This window comes from Plecotus auritus (assembly GCF_963455305.1).
Source record: "Plecotus auritus genome assembly, chromosome: 5".
Taxonomy (NCBI): Eukaryota; Metazoa; Chordata; class Mammalia; order Chiroptera; family Vespertilionidae; genus Plecotus; species Plecotus auritus.
Genome location: NC_137776.1, coordinates 156,519,761 through 156,545,063, shown reverse-complemented (window position 1 = coordinate 156,545,063; position 25,303 = coordinate 156,519,761). Strand labels below are relative to the sequence as shown.

Genomic DNA, 25,303 nt, shown 5'->3' with positions numbered 1-25,303 from the left:
AAGGGGGAGGTAGGCAAAAAAGTAATGACGGTTCCTCTCCCCTTCAGACATAATTGATGGACTTTCCTTCTTGGCAATGGCAAGACTACCCCCTCCCGAGTGTGGTATTAACAGGAGTTTATGTCAATCTCCAACTTGGAAATAATATCAGGTAAATAAGCAGATTTCTTACTTGAATCACCACCTAAAACAGGGGTGGGGAACCTTTTTTCTGCCAAGAGTCATTTAGATATTTATAACATCCACAGGCCATACAGAATTATTGGCTGGTGTGGCTCAGTTGGTTGAAGCATCGCCCCACACACCAAGAGGTCACGGGTTCCATTCCCAGGCAGGGCACATGCTCAGATTGCAAGCCTGATCCCCAGAACGGGGAGTGCACGAGGCAGCCTATCAGCATTTCTATCTCTTCCCCCTCACCCTTCCTCTCGCTCTAAAATAAAAAATATATACATTTAAAAAATTAGCTTGTTATATTTGATCAAACATTTGATTAACTCACCCCTAATGCCTTGGCAGGGCCAGACCAAATGACTTCTTGGGCCTTATACAGCCTGCAGGCTGGACGTTCCCCACCCCTGACCTAAAATGTGACAGATTCTGAGGGTACATAACAAATGTGTTGATGCTTGAATAGAACACAGTCTCCTAGAGGCATCTGTTGTGTTGATCAGTGTGGTCTAGAACTTTCTGTGCTGGAAATATTCTATAATCTGTGCTGTGTCATACGGATAATACCTAAGCACATGTGCCCCTGAGCATATGAAATATACTAGGACTAGAATGTGTTTTTAATTAACTCTAATTTAAAAATAGTCACATTATCTACTGTATTAGCCAGCAATTAGATAAGTATTTGACACTAGAGATATGAGCAAAGTGCTAGGGGGATCCAGAGTAATGGGGCTAGTCACACACTAATGCCATCCTGACTCAGGTTTACTGGCTGGATTCAAAGGAGTAAAAGGTCTCACTACAGTCTATGTACCCCCAGAGACACCGCCACTGAAATATACCATCCAAGATCCTAAAGTAAGGGACTGACAAGAGCCATCTGGGAGAAAATATATAGATTGGTGAGGGGTTAACTTTTAGCCCTGGAATTCCCTTTCCAAATGGAAACTTCCAAAGACAATAGAAACTTGGAGCTATTTTAGTTGAAAGCAGGGGTGAAGGCCCAATGACTGTGCTGCCTCGGCCCTAGAAATCACAGAAGTAAATTCCTCATTCCTTTGAACCTCACTCCAAACTGCAGCACATCTTGAGATCAATGATGAAGCTCCATGTTTATTGTTTGAAACAGAAATTTATTCCCAGAATACACAAAAAGCACAGGTTGAGGCTACCGTGGGAGGCTTCCCTCTCCCTGCTGCCACCTCCCCCTCCTCTCTGCCGGGAGAACACAGTTGAAGGAAGAAACATGCAATCACAAACAATGAGTAACTCTAAAGACAAAAGGTTTGGTCCAAAAGAACTCAACATGATTAATCCAATTAGGTGAAGAGCTTCACTGAGTAGGATTAAGATATTGCAGATGTAGTGTTTCCACAGCGTGGCTCTTCAGTGCACCAGGGGGGCCTGCTTGAGGGAGATGAGGACAGAGCGCATGCGGGAGACGTCTTTGGCCTGCTTGCTGGACTTGGGGTTAAAGTCACACAGCCGGGCCACCCGTTCCCACTCAGTGCCTGGGGATGACTCGTCAATGTCATTTACAAAGGCTTCTTCTGCTGCCCTGGAAGCAACAACAAAATATGTTGGTTTAATGTAGAACCCCCTGTGAGCTACCTGGTGGCTGCCTTGTTCTAGAAGCGACTGCATCTTCATGCCTGACTTAATGGCATTCTGGTTTTCTAAAGAATCGCAGCCCTTGGCCCAGGTCAGAGTCAAGAGCAGACACGTGGCCAGCTCTCCTGGGCACAGGGTGCCTGGACTGCTGTGTAAAATGTTGGAATACAGGTGTTTGGTTTCAGGGCTCTCTCTCTGTCTCTGCTGATGCAGAGCATTAAAAAAGCAAGTCCTTAGCCAGCTACACAATGCCTTTAACAAAAGCAAAGCAGCAGGCTTGTCAAGAACTTGAACAGTAGTTTATGTTGGGCTGTGCTAAGTTTCAAGTAAATTTAGACTTCTAAAAAGCCCACAACTCATAGCGCTACAGCTTCTGGATTTATTCCTAAGACTGGAGAGAAACAGGGTAGATCAGAGGGAATTCAAAACAAGCTCCCATGCTAGCAGGCATTAGAGACTAGAGCCATTCTGGAAGGGGTTTTGTTAGGACATTCTCCAGTTCAGCCATTTTTCCCTCCAGCCAGGTACTTCGGGCCACACCTCGGGCACACGTGGCAGGGGTGGGCACCCAGGGGCTGGAGAGCCAATCAATGTTAGGTGCTTTTTGGTAGGATGCTGCTCCAACATTCTTTCAGTCAAGGTCAGCCCACCACCACTTGGGAACCTGCTGGTGGGAGCTGTAGCCCAAAAGGACAGTGGTTAAGAAGAGGGAAGACACACTATATTCATCTACTTCAACAAGCATCACGGGCAAAGCAAAAGCAATGGAGATGACTGGTCTGTGGGGACAAAGGGTTGCACTCACAGGGATGGCCGTGGCAGACACTGCTGAAGCCAGAGCCACTACAAGACTGCAACTGCAGAGCACACACAGTTAGGGGCAGTGAGAAAGGTTTACTTAACTGTTCTAGGCTGTAGCAAGGATGGCTTATGTTTGTGCTTAAAGGTGAAGAGAAGAAACAAGGAGAGAAACTTTAGGTCAGATATAGAAAATGAGAATGAGCTCAATGCAGATGGTCAGTAAGCTAGACATGCCCTTGCCACTCTATGATTGGGAACGTGCAGCTGGCTTTGCTGGGCCACCCTGCTGCCCAGCAAACCCAGATTCAACCTTTCTAGTCTCCATTTCTACTCCAGAGAGAATGGTCAAAAATCAAATCCAACACCACCTGTAAGTCCAGCATTTCACAAGTCTCATTGCAAATACATCTGGGGGCCCAGGAAACCCAGTTTTGTCTTCTACCAGGATGAACATCTCAAGGCTCTGGGCCTCTCAGCCTGTTGTCCACCCTTCCCACAAAGTCCTCTTTTCCTCCATTTCACTTTCACGTTTCTTCACTCAAAATCTAGTCCTAATATTTAAGGAGGAAACAGCAAGAACAGTTTCCAAGTCTTCAGCAACACTGCTTTAATAACATGAACCCCTAAAAAAAAAAACACTTCCTGAGTAGATGCAATTTTCTTTGGGGAGAAAAGCCAAAGTGGCTTATATCAGACAGCTTTGGCTATCTTGATCTCGAAGCTGGGGCCTCTGTGTGCAAGGGTGAGGGAACAGGGCATCACAAGTTGGCCACTAAACAATTTCTGACATATAAGACCATAGAGAAACCATTACAGGCCCCCATCGGAGACAACCCCCTGTGCCCAAGGGAGAGGCAACCAACTCCACATTCTTCGAAGAAACCAAGTGTAGAAAAGCTGCCCTGACTGGTTCCTAACTAGGACATCCACCTCTCCTTCCCACCAAGGGCAGGGGCATAGTGGTGGCAGCAAGAGGTCAGAGCCCTCCAGTCCCAAAGCCTTCCCAGACAAGAACACAAATGACCCACATTTTGAAAGGGAGTCAGCTTCCTTCCGTCCAAAACCCCGAATATGAAAAATGGCAATCAGAGTTGTAGGAAGTCATGATTCTGCAAGACAATCAATGGATCATACCCCCAGGTTATCACCTATTAGCCCCCAAAGTGCCAGTTTGAAATAATTTAAAAAGCAAAGCAACTTGTGGCATAAAAGGTGCATTAACTCTAAATGAGAAGTAGAATCAAAAAAGGAAAAAGAATTAGTTTTGCAACATACACATAACCAATCACGTCAGCGAAGGGTTGTTTGTAGAAAGCTTCATCTGCCACCCTAGACAGCAAGAGATCCAAAAGGCAGGCAAGCAGGCAGGAAAAAAGAGAGAACATTGAGAAGCAGAAACATCTCAAATCCACAATAGAGGCACAACTTCTCTGGGAAAGCTGTTCCCAAGGCTCTATCCTAACCCAGCAAGGGTTCCAGCGCTGGAGATTCCAGCAGGCACTGTTTTCTGCTGGCCTGCTCCACGGGAATTCTCCCCTTGCCTTACCTCAGCCACAACGAGCATTTCTTAACCTACTTCTGGGCTAAGCCCTTTTACAGTCACTATGTTGGTTCAGTTCTCAACCCCAGCAACCTAGGACACACTAAGTGTTCTCACCTCACTTTACAGATGAGGTAACGGAAGCCTATAGATGAAGCAACTTATTCAGCAGTAAGAGGCAACGGGCAGAACCCCCAACCAAAGCCGCCTGGCTCTTTTCACTGCATATTAATACTTTCCAGCTGATGTGAGCCATGTCACCCTCCTGCCAGCCTCAGTAACTATCACTGGGTGTACTAGACAAGCTAGGTCCAAAAGCCAGTTTTTTTCTTGGATTATCCAATTACTGCTTCCCCACACTGGCTGGGTGGGATCAATTTCCAGTATCCTAGGAACCCATATGGCCACTTCAAAATTCCCACCTTAAGAGAAAAAATCAGCTGGAGGCAAGTGGCCTGGTGGAAAGAACTGCAGATTAGGGTTCTGGCTCTGGGTTACTGTGTCCCTGAACAGACTGTCTGCCTGTTCAGTCCATGCCAGACTTGACTGCTTTAACAAGGTGAGGCCCAGAAGCCAGCACTTCATTCTTGCTTAACTCTCACTCACATCAGGAATGTATCAGAGTGGCAGGGCTCTGGAACAAAAAGGAAAGGGCAGGATGCTGAGTGAAGGAGTTTACACCACAGAGGACAGGCTGGCCTTCGATTCTGTTGTCCCAGGCTGCCCACTTCGTCCACTGGGGGTGGGCGGGGAACCTCCCTTGAGGAGCCTTACCCTGTCCTTTGCCAGGTCGTTTGGGACACAGGAGTGGAAGGGAAATTTTTTTTAAAGGACAATAATGCCTGGTTATTAATAAACTCATATTTATTTGAAGGGAAATGCTAGTGATTTAATTTCAGTTTATTTTTAAACTCACACATACCCTTTCTTACCATTTTGGTTTATGCATAGGAAGTGTTCTGTGGAAATTTAAAGAAAGCAAAAATAGCCTGATTTTAACTCATACTGAGTCAGTAGGAAAACAGCAAATTGTTTATGGGCAAAATGAGTGGGAGGGAAAGGAAAGGCAGGCCAGCTTGTAAACCCATAATCCTTTTAGTTTACACAAGGACTAAACCTAATCAATTTCAACTTGTGTTTTGCTTCTGCTGGAAGAAAATAAAGATTTAATGACTCCTGTCAAAGCATCACTAAGATAACAAAAGCCTGAAAGGCTTTTGCTCCTTTTGCAGGTAGCCCCAAAAGAGCTTGTCTGTGACAGCACTGCTCCATCATGATTACAGACCCAGGACAAATGGAAAATCTCATACAACAAACAAGACGGCCCTCCAGCTGTTTGTTCTTCACCCCCGCCCCCCCTGCAGATAGAGGGGCCTGAGAGCAGCAATCCTCAGGCAGGAAGGGGCTCAGGGAAGCCTGGGAGAGGGGAGGAGGAATGCTTTCAGGCATCTTAGGAGGCTGATACACACGAAGGCATGGAAAAAATGTTTGCCTCACTGAGCATCATGGATTCCCCAAACTTTTATAAGCCTTGAGAAAAATGAAAAGTCAGCACCAAAGCTACCTGTAAAAGGGGAAATGTTTCTGTGATGGTTTAGGAAGGGACATGGTCTGGGGTTGTTCTACAGGAATCAACTCCTCTGGCTCCTATGAAAAGAGAATTCTTTCCCATGTGTTATCCCTTAATTCATGGCTCTTGTGCAGTGACATTTAGGCCCCAACTCAGGATAAAAGGAGGGAGATGCAGTCTGAGGACTGACAGACTAGAGATGCTGTGACAAGGTCTGTTGACTGTTGTCTGCCCCCAGCACAGTGCCTGGCACAGATGTGCTCTGAAGGCTTCAACGGAGGGCATCTGGAAGCAGGAAGCCTGAGATACTCTCATTAAAATAGGCCCTTGCTATCCCCAAGTCTCCTCTTTCAAACTTCCCTGCCTTATCTTTGTGGTCCCCCTTAAAACATCCAGTTGCTGCAAGAATCACCCAGTAAGAATGACATTGCTTGAATCGAACACCCTCATTTTCTTTCCTCAAAATATTCACTATTTAGACAATGAGAAAGATAAGTCATTTTAAATAGATAATTGGGACTTCTTTGGTCCCATGGGACTGTAATGTTTGAGTCAAACTTAAATGGGAGAGGGAGAACCATAAGCAATGTCGAAATCTCCAGGGGAGGGTGGATGCCATTGGAAGAAGTCCCCAAAGTGGTTCTATAATGGCTTCCACCTCCACCACTGAAGAATTGGCGTGAAGTGTAAAAACCATCCCTGGATCCTTGGTGACAGTGGCTTAGTGTGGGACTAGCTTTACACACTCAGGGTCAGCCCTATCTGTGCTGCAAGGTTTCTACAAGGCAAGTGATCTGCTTTCTAAACAGTTCTACATTTTGAATGAGTGGTAAGTTTAACTCTCTTCTCCTCTCCGGTACTTGAGGTTCATCTCTGAGACTATCCAACCCAACATCCTCAAATTCTACATAAAGAAAAGCACACCAAGCCCTAAATCAATGCCCAGACAGACTAAACCTTTAAGACTCCGCTCCTAAAAACAGGGATTCAGTTTAGCAAAGCTGGCTTGAAAAAATTTCTACAATGGGAAACCTATCCCCAACATATTTTAAGTCTGATAATCTGAATGTCAACTTGCTTAAGCCTCAGGGACCCTGAACAGGGAGGGTCAGCCCAGTTTACCAAGTACTTCAGAGCAGACTTATAGGCTAAGGCAACACACTAGGGCCGTGGTCGGCAAACTGCGGCTCGGGAGCCACATGCGGCTCTTTGGCCCCTTGAGTGTGGCTCTTCCACAAAATACCACAGCCTGGGCGAGTCTATTTTGAAGAAGTGGCGTTAGAAGTTTGAAAAATTTGGCTCTCAAAAGAAATTTCAATCATTGTACTGCTGATATTTGGCTCTGTTGACTAATGAGTTTGCCGGCCACTGCACTAGGGTAAACAGCGTTTTATACAAAGCATCCACTCATCTTCCTTTAGAGCTGTGAATTCACAGCTGGGGAAACCATCTTAAATAAGCAAAAAATAAAGAAGCCTGGCCTGTCAGCACTTCAAAGCTCAGCAGAAGCCCTGGACCTGAGAGCAGCCCCCACCATACTTATCATAGAACTTAAAATGGAACCAGTAAGCACAGAGAATGCATCCACCACAGCAAACTGGCCAGAACAGAGGCTCAAACCTGGCATCTGAGGGGCAGCTGGCAGAACCAAGGATGGCCAACAGGAGATCACTGAAGACTGCTATATAAACAGTCCATCTGTTCTACCAGGGTTGCCCCACAATGGCACAGGCTGGCTGGCAAAACCATCAGCTCCCTCTTTTCTGGCAAATTTCTATATAATAGAGATGACAGAGAGAAGGGCACTTAAACCCACTTCTGCCTCTGAGGATAGAAGCCTAAGGCTCTTTACCCTGAAAATTAAAACTATCCCCCAAGAGCCCTAACCGGTTTGGCTCAGTGGATAGAGCGTCGGCCTGCGGACTGAAGGGTCCCAGGTTCGATTCTGGTCAAGGGCATGTACCTTGGTTGCGGGCACATCCCCAGTGGGGGGTGTGCAAGAGGCAGCTGATCGATGTTTCTCTCTCATTGATGTTTCTAACTCTATTCCTCTCTCTTCCACTCGTAAAAAATCAATAAAAGATTTTTTAAAAAAAGAAAAAGAAAACTATCCCCAAGATCTGTCTTTATACTGAAGTGAGTAAAGTCAATCCAGCAGGGAAAGCAAGCCCACGGACACTGAGGCAAGCAGCGTTGCCTCTGCCTCTCTGAGCCAATTCCACATGGACGCTAGGCATGCAGCATTAAGGAACACAGCTACTGATACAAGAATGTTTCCTGCCACGACTATTTCGCCTTCAGTGAGTAAATTCTGAAAAGAGCATTTTTTTAAAAATCAACTCAAGATCTTTTTAGACAGATACATACCCAGAGAACCCTTAATTCTGACGTCACTGTGTTGGACGACCTTCTTTGGCTACCTAATTACAAATCGCATTTTCCTGCTAACAGACTGCTCTGTGAAGCAGCTTTCAGAGGGCAGGGTTGTAGTTAGGGGATACAACATGACGAAATTTATCATCACTTCCAGTGGACTGAGATCCTGGTATTATAGTCATAAAACAGCCTTTCATTTCAGGGTTACATCTTATACATGAACTTGATCCATTAAATAATTTTTCCTTTGCTGTATCATATCATTACAGGTGGTACATATGAATCAAACTCTTGGTTGAAGAGCTAAACTCATTGTAACTAGGAAGGCTAACAGGCTATAAATTATGCTCACATGAACCAAGAGACTTGCAACCCTTGTTTCAAGCACTTTTTCGAAAACCTGCAAACACATTTCACACTGAAAGAGTTAGCAGCTGAGAACCTAGCCTGACTGTTGGAAATGGATGACTCAATCTTGGAATACAAGCTGTGCCAAGAAGCACCATGGACTGACCTGTTGTTTGCTTTTGTTTTCTGTAGCTGCTCATCCTGCCTCGCATACCACTCTTCCAGCTCCTTTATTGCTTTTTCTTTCCACTCTGCTTCTTGCTTCCGAGAGTTGGCATCTGAAAGAAAGGAAAAACTATACAAATGAAACAAAACCTGTGCAAATGTATATTGGGAGAATAGGGGGGAAGAAAAAACTGTTTTTCCTTGTTTGTACATCCAGCTCTTGACCTCAGCGATTCTATCCAAGGTGTTTCACCACATTTTATCCCAGTCCACTGACACTTTTGTGATCACTAGTTGGTAGTTTGTTTTTGTTTTTTTTCTTTAGGAGGGGCGGGTGGGGGGGGCACAAGAGTGCAAATACTGACTTTTATTAGAAACAAGCCTTTGGGGGGCACCAACAAGGGAAACAGCAATTAGAAATTTGTTGTTGTTAATCCTCATGGAGGATAATTTTTCCAGTGATTTTTGTGAGAGAGAGGAAGGGAGGGGGACAGAGAGAAAGAGAGAGAGAGAAACATTGCTGTGAGAAAGACACATCAATTGGTTGCCTCCCACAGAAGCCCTAAAACCAGGATTGGGGATCGAAACCACAACCCAGGTAGGCACCCCTGACCAGGAATCCAACCCACGACCCTCTGGTGTGCAGGCTGACACTGTAACCACTGAGGCATACCTGCCAGGGCTACAGATGATTCTTTAACAATGCTGCCAATATCAGTTCAGGGTTGGCTATTCATATTAGATAATCCCTTTTTGTACAATATATTTTTTATTTCAGAGAAGAAGGGGGAGGGAGAGAGAGAAATAGAAACATCAATGATGAGAGAGAATCCTTGCTCGGCTGCCTCCTGCACGCCCCACACTGGGGAACGAGCCTGCAACCCAGGCATGTGCCCAGATCAGGAATTGAGGCATGCCCTCCTGGTTCACAAGTTGACGCTCAACCATTGAGCCATGCCAGCCAGGCCATATTAGATAATCTTTTAACAAAATCTCAAATTTATAGTCCACACCTTAGGTTGACAGTTAATGGTTCTATAAAACACAAGATGGCACTCTCTTAACTAAATATGGTAGAAGCACCTCTATGAAGCAGGATGCTATTCGGAAAACTACCAGAGGTAGAGAAGATTCACGAACCAGGGAACAGGATATAGATGTTCGAGTTAGGAAGACTGCAAAATATTTATCCCTGCTTAGACTGCACAGTGAGTTTGTGACAGAGCTGAAGAGATACTCCAGTGGAGGGAACTGCAGGGAGTTGGGGATCATTATTAGCAGTTATTCACAAAGATTCCAGAAATTAGAGAAAATGCACACCCAGCAGGAAGTTTTTCAGGTTTAAATATGGGTTTTCCTAAGACATTTAACTAAAATAGACACATGTCAGTAGATAGTGGGAGAAAAGGCAGCATGTCCCAGCCACTGCTGCAGTTGACACCTCAAGTTACCCTGACACTTCACTTGAAACATGCTCTTAAGGACATCCGTTCTGGTATCCTTTCTCACTTAATCTTTACAACAATCCCAAGAAGGTAAACTGTAGTCTCCTAGCAGTGAGAAAAACTACAGCTCATGAAGTGAAACATCTTTATAAAGGTTACAGTGAGTGACAGAACCAAGACTCAAACCCAGGTCTGGCTGTAAAGCTCACATATTCTTACTTTACTAGAGGCCTGGTGCACAAAATTCGTGCACGGGGGGGGGGGGGTGTCCCTCAGCCCAGCCTGCACCCTCTCCAATCTGGGACCCCTCGAGGGATGTCCAACTGCCTGTTTAGGCCCGATGCTCCCAACTGCTCACCTGCCTGCCTTCCTGATTGCCCCTAACCACTTCTGCCTGCCAGCCTGATCACCCCTAACCACTCCCCTGCCAGCCTGATTGATGCCTAACTGCTCCCCTGCCAGCCTGATTGCCCCTAACTGCCCTCCCCTGCCATCCTGGTCACCTCTAACTGCCCTCCCCTGTAGGCCTGGTCACCCCTAACTGCCCTCCCCTGCAGGCCTGGTCACCCCTAACTGCCCTCCCCTGCAGGCCTGGTCACCCCCAACTGCTCTCCCCTGCAGGCCTGGGTCCCCCCCAACTGCCCTTCCCTGCAGGCCCGGTCGCCCCCAACTTCCCTCCCCTGCTGGCCTGGTCACCCCCAACTGCCCTTCCCTGCAGGCCCGGTCGCCCCCAACTTCCCTCCCCTGCTGGCCTGGTCACCCCCAACTGCCCTCCCCTGCAGGCTTGATTGCCCCCAACTGCCCTCCCTTGCAGGTCTGGTCCCTCCCAACTGCCCTCCCCTGCTGGCCTGATCCCTCCCAACTGCCCTCCCCTGCTGGCCATCTTGTGGCGGCCATCTTGTGTCCACATGGGGGCAGCCATCTTGTGTGTTGGAGTGGTGGTCAATTTGCATATTACTCTTTTATTAGATAGGACTATGCTGCCTCCAAGAGCAGGACAGAAAGGGAAGCAAGCCTTGAATTAATTGTAAGATGTGACTGAAGGTGGTAGCCATTGGTCCCGACTAGAGTTTGGGCAGTGTAGAGCCAGAGCCCACCCTGTAATTAGTATCCTCAAGGGGGAGAGTATAAAGCAGTGGCGACAACAACCATTCAAGGGAAGAAATGAAGCATTTGAGGGCATTTTAGGGACTTTGCAAAAAAAATTGTCTTGTAGAAACAACCTGCAGAAAGCAGTCTGTAACTGCTAGAAACAGACTACAAACATCTAAAAACTCCCAAGTTTCACATTATAAAAGAACTTTTACCGTTATCTAACTTATCAGAAGGTGACCTATTGCTCAGAGGATAATTATTTTACTCAGATTTCCCACTGATGACTCAAGTATACAGAGTAAACTTCTGGTGCACGTCTGTCCACGTCACTAAGTGTATGCAGAATGGAGGGCGCTATGATGCAATGGGAGATGCTGAGGGTTGCCAGTGCCATGTGGGCAAGAAACTGGAAAATTCTATCTTCAAAATGTAAGGTCTCCTTTTTTAAGACTGGTGAAATTACTTCCAAAAAATTACCCTTTGATCGAAGAGTATTTTCTTTCTGTGTAGTCTGATAACTTTTTAAATGTTATCATATAGTAGGAACAAAATATCATGGAAATTTACTCAAATTTTTGTCTAAATAAAAATTGTTACCATCTGTACAAACTAGGTTCTGCATAAAACAGTCCCTTTAAGTTGTCTTCTTTTATGGATTTATGAAGTGACAATGGCAATAAGAATTTAGAATTCTTAAACGTTTAGCTTGATGAGACAACTATCCAAGCCATAATACAATCTCTTTGATTATGGAAGGGAGAAGAGGGCGGGGGAGGGAGGGAGGAATAAAGAGTCCCCTTAGAAAGCAGGGCACACTGACAGTTGTCTCCTCTGGTCATCCTCATTACTATTTACAGAAAAGCAAATTATTTAAGAACAGCCAGTAGCTAAGCTGCAAACCACTGACACTCGTTCTCTATTCTTAGCATTTTGTGCCTTCTCACATTTCTTGCAAAGAAAAAAGGTGAAACTGAAGAAACACCTATTTCAGGATCAATTTAATTCCACTCAGAATGTAAGGTCAAATGTTTGACTTCCCTCAGGAAGATATTGAGTTAAGAAGACAATACTTCATGGGATATTTCCCAAATGTTCAGTTTGATAATTGAAGAAGAAAATGCAATTTTCACAGATACTAAAGTGAACTCTCTCCACGAACAAGACAACTTTGCTAAACTTTGGGAAAAGAGAAGGATAAAGCTGAGTTCTGTAACATGAAAAATACCTAGTAGTAGTAATACCAGTTAAGTCCTGCCTCTAAGCCTCCTAAGAAGACATATACAAAGAATAAGCAAGGCCTGAGGCTGCTGGCACCATGAAGACCTATTTTCATCTATCTAAAGCTGTACTCTCCAGTAGAGTAGCTATTACCCAATGTGGCTATTTATTAAAATTAAATGAAATTTAAAATTCAGTTTCTCAGTCATACAAGCCACATTTAAAGTGCTCTATAGCTACATGTGGCTAGTGGCTGCCACACTGGACAGCACAGATACAGAATATTTCCATCACTACAGAAATAACTAGTGGATAGTGCTGTAAAGGTTCAAACCTAAGTATGCCCAGTATTTTGAGTCACATAAATTGAGCTGGAGAGGCAACAGATTTTACATTAATTGGCTGTGTTATCAGGGTCACGTCCCTTCCTATTTCTAGGTGTCAGTTACCCCATCTGAAAAATGAGAGTCATATTTTTACTAGGTCAGTGGTGTCTAAGAAGGAATAATGCTGACACTGGTTATAGAGAAGAATGTTCTATTGCTAGATTTACAATAAAATACTTAGGCATGAAGTATATGATGTCTGTCTCTTAAAATGGACCAAAAAAAGTATGTGATTGTATATTTACAATACATGTATCTTCTTTCAACTATTCTGTCTGAAATTTTAACAAAAAGCTGAGGAAAAAAAATACCCACACTCTGCCATACCTCTCTAACCTACATATACAGATACCAAGTCTCTCCTGATCTTGCCCAACAGCTGACACTTCATATACACAGACAGCCCTTCACATAAGGCCAGGCTGGCTGGCGGTGATCTTGGGTTTGGCCTGCCCAACGAGATGGTGTATACTAAATGCAATGTGGTTGAAGCGATGGGTATGGACTCTGAAGCAGGACCAACTTAAGCTGAAATTCGGACTCTACTTCTTAGCTGTGTGAATAAAAAACTTACTCTACCTATGCTTTTCACTTTCCTCGCCCATAAAAGTGTATAAACTTACCTTTCAAGGGTATCAGGGTAATAAAAACAAATTGTATGTTTTCTAACAGCTCACATTTTCCTCTTAAGCACTACTTCAAGTTTACAAAGCGCTCCCATAAATACCATCGCAGAATTCCCGGGGGGTTGGTTAACACTGATCTTATTCCTCTCAGATGAAGAAACAGACTCTGCAAGGTTTGTGCAAGCAAGTGTGCACAGTTGGTAAGGGTTAAGGGCTGAGCCTTGAACCCAGTCTTCTCACTCCAAGTCCACGGCTCCTTTCCATAGCACCACTCTGCTCTTCTTTAGAGGAGAGGATATACTTGGTGGCTTTCTGGGCTGCCCTAATCCTTACACAATGGCCTGTGATTAAGTATCTCCTCATTAGTAGCCTTGTGACCTTCAGGTTGATGTCCCAAACACCAGACAACGGCATAAAGGCTAATTCAAGTGAAAAAGGAATAAAACGAGAGTCAAGGTCAACTATTCCACTGAAAACAGATACCCGAAGACAGAAAGGGATTCCTTACCAAGGGCTTCCAAGCGTTCCATTTGCTCTTCTCTCCATTTACGGATACTTTCAGGCTCTGATTGCAATCGATCCACTTGTGAAATAGCTGCATAACTGTCTGTTGGGCCATTACTCTCCTTAACACAAAACACAATTGTACTCTATCAGTACCAAAAACTCCTTCCTGAAATGCATTTCATCCAAGTTAGAACCCCTGGGTATGTACAGCACTGAAGATTGTTAAAATGTTGAAGGATGACCTTAATAGCAATAACATAACCTGATAGGGAGCTTTCAGCATTACCACACTTAATCCTTACAGCCCAGGAAGAGGCCGAGTAGTTGTTACCCTATCTGTTAATAAATGGGACATGAGTAGGAGATAGGAAAGTCAGGGAGGTGAGTAATGGAGTTACTGGGAAACAGTGTTATCAGTTTTGGTTTCCTCACTTGACAAAGAGATTATGTGATATTTTCAAAGTAACAAAGATGAGTACACAGTAGAGCAAGGCTTAGAACTTAAGACCTAAATGCTATTATATAATGCAGGAAGTAGGTCACTTAATAGCACCTTATCAAAATATAGTGAATTTGAGGAGAGTCCAAAAGAAAATGTATAGTTACACATCAAGGAAAAAAATAAAAAGGCAGGCAATCATGAAGCATGCGTGCGTGTGTGTGCATGCACGAGTGCAGACTGCTCTTTATAGTGGGTTAGATTTGGGAGCTAACAAACTGTCAAAGACTCAAACAGAACTTAATCTTTAGAGAATTAATTCACTGCTTGAACTAAGCATTACCAGTGTAACCTAACTAGACTATCTACAAAGGTGGAAAAAATTATTTAAATTATTAGTAACTAACTTACTAGCATTTTTTATGTATCAGGCACATAAAAGCTCTCTCCCCCAAACACCTTGCAAAGCAAATTTTTATTCCCATTTCACAGCTAGGGAATTAAACTGAGGCACAGAGAGATGACAGGCCCAAATTCATAGCTAGTTAAGCAAGGGTGGGGAATGTTTTTTTCTGCCAAGGGCCATTTGGATATTTATAACATCATTCACGGGCCATACAGAATTATCAACTTAAAAATGAGCCTGCCGCCTGGCTGGTGTGGCTCAGTTGGTTGAGCATTGCCCCATGCACCAAGAGGTCACATGTTCCATTCCCAGTCGGGACACATGCCCAGATTGCCAGCCTGATCCCCAGTAGGGGGAGTACACGAGGCAGCCCATCAGCGTTTCTCTCTCTCCCTCTCCCTTCCTCTCGCTCTAAAGTAAAAACATATATATATATATATATATATATATATATATATATATATATATTTTTTTTTTTTTTTAAATATATATTTTATTGATTTTTTACAGAGAGGAAAGGAGAGGGATAGAGAGTTAGAAACATCGATGAGAGAGAAACATCGATCAGCTGCCTCTTGCACACCTCCTACTGGGGATGTGCCCGCAACCAAGGTACATGCCCTTGACCGGAATCAAACCCGGGACCCTTCAGTCCGCAGGCCGACGCTCTATCCACTGAGCCAAACCGGTTAGGGCTAAAAACATATTTTTAAAAATTAGCCAGCTATATTTGGTCAAACATTTAATTAACTCACCCCTAATGCTTTGGCAGTGCCAGCTCGGGCCTTATATGGCCCGCTGGCTGGATGTTCCCCATCCCTCTAGTAAGGATAAAGCCAGGATCTAAACCCCATTCTGTTTCACTCTAAAGGCCAATCTCTAAACCAGGGATCGGAAACTACAAATCAGGAGGCCTGCCACCTGTTTTGTAATTAAATTTTACTAAAACACAGCTAAGCCCATTTGTTTATGTACTGTCTATGGATGCTTTCATATTGCAGCAACGGAGTAGTTTGACAGACCTTATAACTCACAAAGCTTAATATCTTTACTATGTGACCTTTTATAGAAAAAGTAAAAGTTAGTTCACCCTTGGTTTAAAAGGTTATGCTGGCCCCACCACATACTTACTGCCTTTGTTACTTTAGACCAGCGGTCGCCAACCTTTCGGACCTCGCAGACCACCAGTTGGCGACCGCTGCTTTAAACTACTAATTTAACCTGTGTGCCTCAATTTACTTCAATTTATTCATCTGTAACACAAGAATAACAACAGTACAGGTCCCTCAGATTGTTGTGAGAATTAAATAAGTATAAACAGTGCTTCACAGCACAGAGAGTGTTTAAATTCGCCTCCATCATCATCACCATCATCGGTCATTTCTTGAGAATAAAGCTGGTTAACACTAGGCCTGGTCAATAACATTTTAAAAGAAAGCTCTATAAGTGTCACTTCTCTTTGAATCCTTTTACTTTGGCAGGTAACATACCAGCTACTAATATATCCAGGAAAATCAAGGGAGTGGGGTCCTTCCTAAATCAGTCCATTCAAATTACAGGAAAGGAAGACTCTTGACCACTATCATTCAACATAATTAAGAGTATTCTGTACCTGGTAGTACTCGCCATTCATCACTCCATCAACAGCATCTGCAAGATATAAAGATTGCAATTTGTCAATCAGGGCTGATAAAATGCTGAGCCAAAGGTTTACAGAGTAAAATATAGTATTGTATGTGGTAGGTATTATAAGTTACTCAATGTTATTTATACACACACACACACACACATATTATTTCAGAGAGGTAGGGAGAGAGAGAAACAGCAATGATGAGAATCATTGATCAGCTGCCTCCTGCACTCCCCACTCTGGGGATCCAGCCTGCAACCAAGGTATGTGCCCTGACTGGGAATTGAACCATAACCTCCTGATTCATAGGATGATGCTCAACCACTGAGCCACAATGGCCAGGCTACAATCCAGTCTTACTGACACAATTATTCATTACCAAATGAGAAAGTCTACCTCAGAAATATAAAAAATGCCTAAGTAAGACCTAGAGACTATCAATCCACATCGTACAAAATGGTGGTCCACATGCTGAGCATATTTTATTTAAAATATAAAGTACTAAGTTAAAAAATTCCACAAAATCAGGATTTCCATGTTTGGAGGGAGGGGCAGAGAGACAGAAGATATGGCAATAATGGGTCTGCATTCCTGAATTGGTAACACTGTTGGAAATGAGAGTAGCCTTTATATGGAGCATGCTCTGGACAATTTGCCAGTCCTCCCTAGCCCCCATTTTTTTAAAAAGATATCCAAATTGATTTTAGAGAGAAAGGAAGAGTGAGAAACACTGATGTGATAGTGAAACATCGATCAGCTGCCTCCTGCATGCCTCCTTCCGGGGATGGAGCCCAGGATCAAACAGGCAACCTTCAGGTGCATGGGGAGGTGCCCAACCAACTGAGCCACACTGGCCAGGGCCAGCCCCACAAACCCATTCTGTGTTTCACTAATTTAATTACCTGATTAGTCTGATAAGCATGTGTTCCTAACCTAACCTTGCCATGAGGCAGTCTCTACACTGCAGGGGTCCTCAAACTTTTTAAACAGGGGGCCAGTTCCCTGTCCCTCAGACCGTTGGAGGGCCGGACTATAGTTAAAAAAAAAAACTATGAACAAATTCCTATGTGCACTGTGGGCCCGGGACGAGTCGGCTGCTAAGCAGGACAGGCAGCGGCACCCGGCAGGCTGGATAAATGTCCTCAGCGGGCCGCATGTGGCCCGCGGACCGTAGTTTGAGGACGCCTGCTCTACAGGGTTGCACACCATTACTATGGAGTAGCTGCTCTAATTTACTTCAAAAACCTCAAAAAAATTTAGCTTCCACCTACATAATCTGTATTCTGTATCTGTTGGTTGACCCATGTTTACTAGCTAACTAGAGGCCCGGTGCACCAGTGGGGACCGATCAGGCTGGGCAAGCTGGGGGCAGGGACCGCAAGAGGTTGGCCGTCTGGCCCTGCCCCCGACTGGGCAGGTTTACTGGTTGCAGCGCGCGTCATAGTGACTGGTCGCTTGGCTTTTATATATATAATGTAGAACTTCCATTATTTTGACTAATATTTTTCAAACTGCAATGACATTTTATTGCATGGAGTAGGAGAGGAAAACTGAAAGAAGAGATGAACCTAAATGACTTAAGAACTCAAGTAATAAAAGGAATGCCAAGCACTTAGTATGGGCCACCATCAGGAGGCCCTCAGAGGGCGATATATGAAAATATTTTGCACAGCTTTCCTCTAGGGGCAGGTGCTCTCAGCCTCATTTTTTCCTTTTAACAGGCAAAGATTTCATCAAACCACTCCTCTGGTCTTGGTTCCTAACTAATTACAGGCATACCTCTTTTTTATTGCCCTTCACAGATAGTGTTTTTTACAAATTGAAGGCAAGACCCCCAACGATAATAAAAAAAGATTACAACTCTCTTCATTGTAATACTTGCTTTATTGCAATGGTCTGGAATCGAACTGGCAATATCTTCGGTGAATGCCCATAAACCCAACTTTAACTTCCCATTTCCAAATCAACACTAACATTTTATCCATTCTTTTAGTTCTCTTGCTTCTCCCAATTACCATCCCCTTGGCTTTGAGAGTACTGAAAACTTTTATAGATCATTTCCCCAGCATGTCTTCCTGATACCAAAGCATTCTGTTTTTTAAAAAAGGAAAATGGAGAAAGAAAATACCATGTAATTTCATTACTCAACCCCTTGGTTTCTATCCTGTTAGTTTATCTAATGTGTATAGATGAAATTTTTCAGGAAAACTGGACTTCTAAAACATAACCTTCTTTTTTTTTTTTTACTTATCCATTCTTCTATATCATTAAATTCTCAACTTTATTAGGAAGAAGACACCTACTACTTATCACTTCCAATGTGCCAGGCATAGTATTAAACACTTTATATACATTGTTTTAATCCTCAAACTTATATGTATCAGCACTTTACAAATGACCTCAGAATATGCATAGGGTTCCTTGAAGTGAATAAGGTATTCTTGAAGGGCCAGATAACTGATGACACTATTTTCTCTTAAATTTATTTTTTATGTTTAAAGATTTAAGAAAAATATTAAATGCATGTATTATGAAATAACCAGCCTTTAAAAAGTGGTGCAATACCTAAGCAAGCCAGAAGTCAGAGGAAATATCATCTGATAATTTGATACATGAACACAAACTGCAGGATCTAAGCATTCAGCTTTACTCTGTTTCAACTGCTGGCTATGAATCTGTAGGAGAAGGGCGAGGGAGATACTGATGTGAGAAACATCCATCCTCTGTAAATGCCCTGACCAGGAATCGAACCAGTAACCTAATTCTTTTACTCCTATGCTTTATTTATGATAGTACAAAAATCAGTTTCTCATATTTTTTGTCATGGCTTTTTATACTCTAAGCTGCTTGTGCGTCCACCTACCCATATAATTTTTAAAAATACTCTATAGCCCAGGTAGCATGGCTTGCTCAGTGGTTGAGCATCGACCTATGAACCAGGAGGTCATGGTTCAATTCCCAGTCAGGGCACATGCCTGGGTTGTGGGCCGATCTCCAGAGTGGGGTGTGCAGGAGGCAGCTGATCAATGATTCTCTCTCATCATTGATGTTTCTCTCTCTCTTCCTTCCTCTCTGAAATCAATAAATAATAATAATGATAATGATAATAAAAGTACTCTATAAACTTTTGGAATATAAAACTTCACCAAAAAACTAATCTAAGTATTTGGGAGGGGGTGGGAGGATATTAAACTAAACCTCAGTAATAAATTTATTGATGTAGAATTGCTGGGCCACAGGATATACATTTAAAATTTTAAAGGTTTCTAAACACCAATCAGGTGCCTCATTTTTCTCAGACCTTCACTGAGACAGTTTTATAATTTTTGCTAATTTGATAGCAAAAAAAACACACCTTAAGGTGGCTTTGTTGTGCCAATCTTATTTCCTATGAGGTAATTAAAAATCTGACACTTGATTTTCTTCTTTACTTATCTGTTTTGCCCATTTTTATCTCTAAATATTCTCTGTATGAATTATTCCTCTCATACCACAAGTGTTTCCCCATTTGCTTTTTATATGGTTTATGATATTTAACACCTAAAACTTAACTTGTATGTAGACATTATCAATTTTCCCTTTATGATTTCTGTATCTGCTTTTATGCTAAAGGCCTTTCCTATTCCAAGATAAATATTCACTTTTCTCCTGGTACTTGGGAGGGCGGGGGGGGGGGGGGGGGGGATCCTCTCTTTAATCCACCCAGAATTTATTTTTGTATAAGACAGAAAAGAGATAATTTTAAATCCTAGAGCCTACAAGCCAGATAGACTTTCTGGTTAATAAATTACAGCTAACATACCAACAATTCAGTTAATATATTCCAGCCCAGGGTCATTCCCAATAGGAAAGTCTTTGATCACTATTCCATCACAAAACCAGAAGCAGTTCTCATCCCATTCCTCCTAAGTCACATGCTATCTGTCCTTTGGGTCTGAAGGCTCTTCGAAACCCACTGGCAAATGCTTTGAACTCTGATACCCTACCATTGTACTTACATTCAATTAGCCCAAGTCAAAGAATCGTCTGTTGCTACAGAAACATGCAGAAAGGACGTTAGGGCGCCTTGACTTATTAGGACAACTAAGCTAAGCAACCTGATGCTTCAAAAGGAAAGCAGTGGTCAGCAAACTCATTAGTCAACAGAGCCAAATATCAACAGTACAACGATTGAAATTTCTTTTGAGAGCTGAAAACCGACTTCTGCGCATGGGCCATGAAGTTTCAATCGCACTGTATGTGCGCGCCCGCACGTGGTATTTTGTGGAAGAGCCACACTCAAGGGGCCAAAGAGCCGCATGTGGCTCACGAGCCGCGGTTTATTGACCACTAGGGCAGCGGTCGCCAACCTTTCGGACCTCACGGACCACTGGTCTAGGGCATCCAAACAGAAACAAGTGTCAGAATATGATTCCAGAGATGAAAGACTCTTGTCCCAAACCCACCTTCAACCTCCCCGACCTTTGAAATCAAGCAGACCAGGGTTTGATTCCAGTGGAGCTATGTATTAGCTTAAATGCTGTCAGGATCATTGTTTAAATTCCATAAGTTTTCATCTGAAATAGGATGACACTACCACTTAGTAACAGTAAATGGGTAGTACTACTAAACAGTAAATGGGTAGCATACAGTAAATGGGTAGTACTACTAAATACCATGCATGAGATTTCCTTGAACTTAGCTTCACCACTACCAAGAAAATTATTCTCCCTTCTCCAGCTTTCCTTTAAAATTCATGTACCTCCATTTCCTTCTCCTCCAAGAAAGAACCTGACAGAAACATACCAAATAGTGCCTCACTGCCATACTCCTTTAGTAGCTCCTTAATCACCTCTTATTTTCCTCCCTCCTGACTGCAGGTTTTCAACAGCTCTAGAATTAGGCTGCCTCTTCCTAACCACTTGTTCTTCCTCAGTATTCCTGGAGCCACTTTACCTCCCATCTTTAAATCTATGTATGTATCTTTTCCACCTCTCCTAGTAACTGAGGGAATCATCCAGGGTTCAAGCCTAATCTCTCTGGTTTTTGCCTACCCCCATCCTCCATGGGCCTTTCCCCCAAGGCTGGGAGGAGTTTAGGTATGCTCCTCTGTTAAGAGCCTCCTGCCTTTAGGAGCGATACAAAGCTCCCTCCTAAAATCTGTTTCCTCAATACACTCCCTGAAAGCCCACAGGCCTGTAACACCCTCCTCTCCCTACTCCCAAAAAATAATAGTAGCTAGGTACTGTGTGTAGTAATAATATACTGTGTGTAAGCACCTTACAGGTGCTTTCTAATGTAATCCTAGCAACCCTACGTGGTGTATGTTTTGCACCTTTTACAGAAGAAAAAACTCAGGCAAGGCAGTGGGGGCTATATAAACTGCCAGGAAAGCTATAGTCACACAAGCAGTCTAGGACAGCACAGAATCTTGAGAGAGACAGTGGGAGAGGAAAGAAGGAGGGAGAGAGGTCAAAAGAGGGGCGAAGAGAGAGGAAAAGAAAGAGAAAAAGAGGGTGAGGAAGAGAGAGAGAAAAGGGAAAAAAGTTCTCTAATCCCCCAAGGAAGTGCTGACGGCTGCACTATTACCAACTCCAACTACACTGTCAGAGATCAGGCTTTAAATCACTAAATGCTTAGTTCACTAAGAAAGTCCTTCCTAGGAACTAAGTCAGCAATCATCCCTTCCTTCCCTTTGCTGAAAGCTTAATGCACAAAAGACCCATGAGTCTAACTCTATTTTCTCCCTTTTACCTTTCAAACTGCCAATCACCAAAAATGGACATTTTTGCCCATTTTTCTGTGAGTATCTATGTCCAGACGCCCTGCTAGGCATTGTGGATACAACAGTGAGCAAGAGGTAACACTGTCCTTGAATCAGGACAGTCTTCTAACTATGGGTCCTAATTCTCCCAACATTGTCCTACACAGGACAGCCACAACTGCCTTTCAGAAATGACAATCTCTTATCCCAGTACATCCCTGATGAAATTGCAACGGAATATTATACAGTGGAAGAGTGGGGAAAGGGCTCAGCTATTAACTTGCCCTTAAGCAAGTAATTTCTCTGTAGGACTCATTTTCTCTTCTATTAAATGAGGGAGGTAAACTAAGGACCTAAAAAATAAGTTATGATTCCTAGGCAAATGTTAAAGACCACACAAGAACAACAAAAGAACACCTGTATCACTTAAAGCCAACTTCACCTCCCAGCCACAAACCAGTTCAGTCTAACCTGCTAGCTATAAATTGCATTTTCAGGTATATTACACATTATCACACATGGGGGACAGATCCCAGAGACTGCAAACTAGCAGTCTCCCCACGTCCACTCCCCGCAAAACATTCTGCTTGGGTGGCATAGTAATTTGAGATTTCTGAGTCTGAATGCTTTTCTGAAAAGCACCATTCTAATGCACCAAAGCCTCAGTCTCCAACACTCATTATCTCACACCAGCATGTTTTCTCATTTATGTTAATTGCTTGGCCCCTTAAAGTAACTCCCATTTGCCCCACGAGTGCCTTATTTTCCTTCAATAAGAATTTTAAAAAAGTAAATGAAAGCCCTGACCACGTAGCTCAGTTGGTTACAGTGTCCTCCTGATATACCAAGGTTGCAGGTTCGATCCCTGCTCAGGACAAATACAAGAATCAACTAATGAACGTATAAATGGAACAACAATCAGTGTTTCTTTCTCTAAAACCAATCAATTAAAAAGTAAATGAAAAGTCACGTTTCACTTCTAGCTAATTTCCTCCTTCCCTATATAATTGAAAAGATTTCTGCCACTCATCCTTTCCTCCCACCATGACAATCCTAAACATCACACAGATAAGGCATTAAATTAAAAGGTCAAATTGGCATACCGCTTTTTGCTTGCTTTTCCTTCCTTGAGCTTGGCTGGGGAAAGGCCACACATCACTGTCTATTCGCCTCCTTCTAATCTTTCGTTCTGCTTAGGCAACACTGCCTATCAAAGCCATTTCCAGAGGAAGCAGAGTTCCTGCAGTCCTACTGTAGTACGTTCGAAAAATGGCAAAACTCTCATCCCTCTTTGGCCGGCTTCTTTCTCCAAGGCTAGATCATCTTTCTCGAGTTTCCTATTCACTCCTCCTTTCCTCCCCATAACCCAACATTCTGTACACCTTCGGTGCTTAAATGCATCACTGCCATTTTTGTCTGTATGTGTCTAAAACGATACTATTTTTTTTTTCTGCCCTCCTTTCCTAATAACTGGTCCCGTGCTGGGCTCAGACTTGCCTGTTAAGTCTGGCCAAACTGCGCCAATGCGGCTGTGCTTCCGAGGCCAGGCTCATAGCAGAGCAAGTGATCAATGAAAAGTTGCGGAATTGAACGAGCTTCTTCGGGCCCCTCAGCGTGACTGTCACCCTATTTGCTTTGCTTTGCTTTCTTCCCAGCTCGCGCCCAGGAGCGCTCAAACACACCCACAGATCGGAGTAAGCGTCTCAAGCCTAGGTTTCTTACATGACTGGGCCGGGGTCTCGTTTCCTCTCTGCACTCAACCTCCCGGTTCAGCAAAGAACAAGTTACATAGAACTCTCAGAGCCACTTAGGGCCCAGCTTCCAGACAAGTCCTCCCGCCCCAAATGCGCCGCACTCTCACCCGGACTCCCCGGCGGCTCGCCGTGTGGCTGGGGTCCAGGGGCGCCGCCGTCAAGGATGGCGAAGGCCTCGTCGTTCTCGATGCCCGCAATCTCGCTCTCCTGCTGAGCCAAGAAGGCCGCGGCCGGGTCTTCTTCGCCGGCCACCCCGTTCCCCAGAGCGGGGCCGCCGGGAGTGCCGGCAGGGGCACCGAACGGATCTAGTTCAGCCATGGCGGGCAGTTCAACGGCACAGACACCGACGCTGAGAGACAAACCAACACACCCAGCGACACCTCTCCCGGCAGCAGCCTCTGTGGTGGCGTCTACGCTCCGAGGACAAGCTGGAGTGAGAAAGCGGAAGCGGAAAACCTACCCCCATATCCGGTTGGTCTAGACAAGGTTGGAGAGCCGAAAAGTTAACAACCAATCAAAGGACGGAAATCGCTCAAGAGCTACCCAATCAGCAGAAGGAGGGGCGGGCCTCCGAGGAAAACTCGTGACTTGAGTAGCACGGGGGAGGAGTGTGCGTGTGGCAAGGCGGAAGTAGCGCTTGACTTAAAGCAGCCATTAAGACTTCGCCGACTTGGTGCCTACACCTCTGAGTGGACGCTAGTGCTGAACCCGACGTGAGGTGAAGTTAGGACAGCGATGATATCAGACAGAACTTTCTGGAGCTGTTAAATTCTGTAGCGATCACCTGGTTCATAAGGAAACTGAAGCCCCTGTGTGGGAAGGGAGTCAGTGGTCAGGAAACCCAGGGCTCCTGGCGCCTCCCTAGTGGTACTAGCCACAACTCTTATATGCACACACCTTTCCCGGCTAGGGACTTGTTTTTGAAGTTCCTTCCGTATTTTAAACCAGGGACATGTTTATAACATGGTTAGTTAATCTTGTCTACACCATAGGAACGATAGTGATTCCAGTTTATCCTGCTCATGTTGAGGAGGGAAGCTGATGCAGTAGCCTACACTCCGCTACCACCACCAACCTAGAGGGGAAATACCGAACACCAACCACAGAGGCCAAAGATGTCTCCAGAAGTAGTCAGCAAGGGACAAGAAACTGGCTTTTAAAAATATACATGCATTTTTTGTTTTTATCTAAAGGTAACAAAGCTATTATAATCATTATACACCAAGAAGCTAAATTACAGATAATAGCCATGTGCCTCTGTAAGAGGTGAGATGGAGGGGAAGAGAGGCAGAGGGTGGTGCTGTGCTCTGGGAAGTGATTTGGCTCGATAATGGGAGAATCAGGAAAAGTACATGCATATACTAGTAGGTGAAGAAAGTGTGGTGTAGTCAAATCATGGAGGGCTTGAGTGCCCAGGTGAGGATTATTCCTTAATTGCAAATGCTTCAAGGAGCCTTTGAAGGACTTGA

General features: G+C 44.0%; 1 protein-coding gene across 5 annotated transcripts; it reads right to left on the bottom strand.

The window, feature by feature from the left end:
- Positions 1-1,286: 1,286 nt before the first annotated feature.
- Positions 1,287-24,304, bottom strand: CLTA (clathrin light chain A). Of its 5 annotated transcripts, XR_013960762.1 has the most exons (8): positions 23,942-24,304; positions 16,320-16,357; positions 13,864-13,981; positions 8,587-8,698; positions 3,862-3,915; positions 3,615-3,695; positions 2,689-2,724; positions 1,287-1,732 (listed from the first exon to the last, which is right to left on the bottom strand). XR_013960762.1 is itself a non-coding variant. In XM_080671332.1 (7 exons), the coding sequence occupies exons 1-7, from the start codon at positions 24,150-24,152 to the stop codon at positions 1,561-1,563; spliced, it is 741 nt and encodes a 246-aa protein (XP_080527458.1). In that variant the 5' UTR covers positions 24,153-24,304; the 3' UTR covers positions 1,287-1,560. The 5 variants fall into 5 exon arrangements, 4 of the variants coding, with proteins under 4 accessions (XP_080527458.1, XP_080527459.1, XP_080527460.1 ...); XM_080671332.1 differs by lacking the exon at positions 3,615-3,695; XM_080671333.1 differs by lacking the exons at positions 2,689-2,724; positions 3,615-3,695.
- Positions 24,305-25,303: the final 999 nt, after the last annotated feature.

Bases quoted from the DNA above. Each gene is read 5' to 3' on its own strand.
- CLTA (XM_080671332.1), bottom strand. From the start codon at position 24,152: ATGGCTGAACTAGATCCGTTCGGTGCCCCTGCCGGCACTCCCGGCGGC. The intron at 8,699-13,863 runs GTAAGGAATCCC...CCTTTCTTTCAG, and splicing joins GGAACGCTTGGAAGCCCTTG to ATGCCAACTCTCGGAAGCAA. The intron at 3,916-8,586 runs GTCAGTCCATGG...CTTGCTGTCTAG, and splicing joins AAAACAAAAGCAAACAACAG to GGTGGCAGATGAAGCTTTCT.